Source organism: Micromesistius poutassou, assembly GCF_964030765.1.
Source record: "Micromesistius poutassou genome assembly, contig: SCAFFOLD_1325, whole genome shotgun sequence".
In the NCBI taxonomy this organism is placed as follows: domain Eukaryota; kingdom Metazoa; phylum Chordata; class Actinopteri; order Gadiformes; family Gadidae; genus Micromesistius; species Micromesistius poutassou.
Window position 1 is genome coordinate 12501 of NW_028177963.1, and position 2483 is coordinate 14983.

Below are 2483 nucleotides of genomic sequence, written 5' to 3' on the forward strand. Positions count from 1 at the left end.
TAAAACAAAATGCTAAAACTTTTCTAACACATATCATCTGTTTGTGTGTGTGTGTGTGTGTGTGTGTGCCCGTGTGGTTGTGTGTGTTTGTCCGTGTGTGTGCCCGTGTCCTTGTGTGTGTGTGTGTTCATGCGTGTGATTATGTGTGTGTGTGCCGTGTCCTTGTGTGTGTGTGTGTGCCCGTGTCCTTGTTGCGTGCGGTCTGTTCTGCTGGCACCAGGTCATAATCCTCCAGCCCCAGGCCCCCAGCCGCTCCCCGCGGGCCCAGACCAACACACCTTCCCTGGGGGGCAGCCCGGCCCAGTCGCCCCCCACCACCCCCACCGCCGCCGCCCCCAAAAAGGACGAAGAGGACCCAGAGGTGAGGAGGAGGTCGCCGTATTGATCTCTGTGGGATGAGGACGCTCTCCCAATACTCACCCCCCCCCCCCCCCCAAACAGGATTATAACTCCTAGTTTAGTTTACTGTATGGTCTGTTAAGCTATGGCTCGACCGAGACGGACAGCGACCCAAGCTCTTGATTTAGAGTCAGACACACCCACCACTTTATTTAAATTGTATTAAAAACATATTTTTATTTAATTCATGGGCTTTTTTCTTCCAGAAAAAAAAATAGTGATCTCAAGTCGGCGTGAATCAGCTGTTCAATAGGTTGTGTAACAGAACCGCTGATCTATTTTTGTCGTTTCCACATTTTTCTAAATGTATTCTAGATCCGGTATTATTACAGGTGGTTTGGTTGGGATGCTGACCCATTTACTGTGGGATACGTAACAGATAGCGAGACTCTGTGCCAAAAGCACAGCCCTCCCCAAGATCCCTACACTACGTTCTCTCTTGTCTCCCTAAAAAGAGACTTAAGACTTAACAAACCCGACTGGAAACGTCTGCAAGTGAAACAAGCGAAAGCGGGATTTCCGACCATTTTGTCAACCAAATCAACCGACAAAAGTTCCTAGCAGACAAGTCTCTCGTCGGTCGTCGAGAGACTTGTCGTCTGCTGCTCTATCCTCGTCCAACTTGACCCAGAATCCGGGGCTGATGTTTATCTTGTCAACACTGATCTGATCTCGGTTAACTGATCCAATTATTCAGACTGATAATCCCAGATAATCTCCGAGCCCACCCTGATGATGTCATGTTTATCCTCTCCCCCCCCCACCATGCTCGCACAAGCTGTATGTGGTGAACATCTCACTAGTAACACGCACACAGACAGACAGACAGACAGACAGACAGACAGACAGACTGAAACTACACATATTTATATATTTTTCACATGTTTATATACTTTCAGATCCCTTAGATAAATCGACTCCTATTGCAAATACCGTTGCTTGTTTTTTTTACTGTAAAAACGTTTATTCTTTTAATTGGTTAACGCCGTCACTGTTGTTTTGCGAGTTCAGTTTCACTGAACAAGCCTGTATGTGATGTACAAGTAGGTAGGTGACGAATAAAGTTGTTGAATCTTGAATCAAACGGGCCTCTTATTAATGCTTCTGTGATCCTCGTCTGTTGCAGAAAATCGCCTTCATGGTGGCCCTGGGCCTGGTCACCACAGACTACTTGGAAGGTCAGTCTTTCGTTGTTGTCGTTGTTTTGTTTATTCGTTCGTTTCGAGGAAATGTTTAAAAAAATCGTACACTTTCTTTATTTTTAAGCATTTCTGTAAAAATTGAAATACAACTCAAAAATGTTGGAAAGAAGGTTCATAAATATTTCCTTTCCATACGATTTCATTCATTGTTTTGCATTGTTATTGTGTTTACATTCATTCTTTCCCAAATGTATATCAACTATAATAAATATAAATATAAAATTCTGAATATTATATTTCACCCCTTTGTAAATGAACGTGACTATATATACGTATACGTCGTCCATCGCGTGCTGTTACTAACATGTCATAACACGGTGGTTGTGGCGCAGAACTCCAGACCAAGAGGCAGGAGAGGAAGAGGCGGAGCACGGCCAACCCAGCATACAGCGGCCTGTTTGAGCCCGAGGTGAGAGAGCCTCCTGGTCTTCTTCTTCTGCTCTGCAGGAGGACTCCTGCTGAGCAACTGTTGGGACCAAGATGGCCGACAGAACCAAGATGTCATCCCAACTGTCAATCTGGATGAATGTTATGATATGAATCTACAAAATAAATCTTGCTAAAGTTGCAGTTAGACTTCCTCTAGGGAAAACAAACGCAGTTCAGCATTTTGGTCTAATAAATACATTTCATTTAAATGTATTTGCCACTTCCATTCATAACCATAGGCCTATATCGTACTTTTCGGGGCCAATTTTAAGCAATGTTTTATTCAACACTTATCTGTTTGGTAACTGTATTACTAAGTTGTGACTTTTGCGAAATGGACGTTTTTTATATTACAACTGGTCCAACTGGTCTCACTGGTCTAACCGTTTCCTTTTCTTTGATCTTTGGCCTCACAGCGCAAACGACTTGCATCTAACTACCTGAACAACCCCC

The 2483-nt window shown here is 43.9% G+C and overlaps 1 protein-coding gene across 1 annotated transcript in view; it reads left to right on the top strand.

Moving 5' to 3' along the window:
• The window catches only part of LOC311374907 (PHD finger protein 21B-like), a gene marked incomplete at both ends in the record, with an annotated part of 7187 nt that extends 4708 nt beyond the window's left edge, over positions 1–2479 (top strand). The window contains 4 exons of the mRNA XM_084490652.1: positions 221–361; positions 1526–1577; positions 1934–2010; positions 2447–2479. Of these exons, the coding sequence (XP_084346778.1) occupies positions 221–361; positions 1526–1577; positions 1934–2010; positions 2447–2479 (303 nt within the window). The remainder of the gene's footprint in view (positions 1–220; positions 362–1525; positions 1578–1933; positions 2011–2446) is intronic.
• Between the last annotated feature and the right edge of the window lie 4 nt (positions 2480–2483).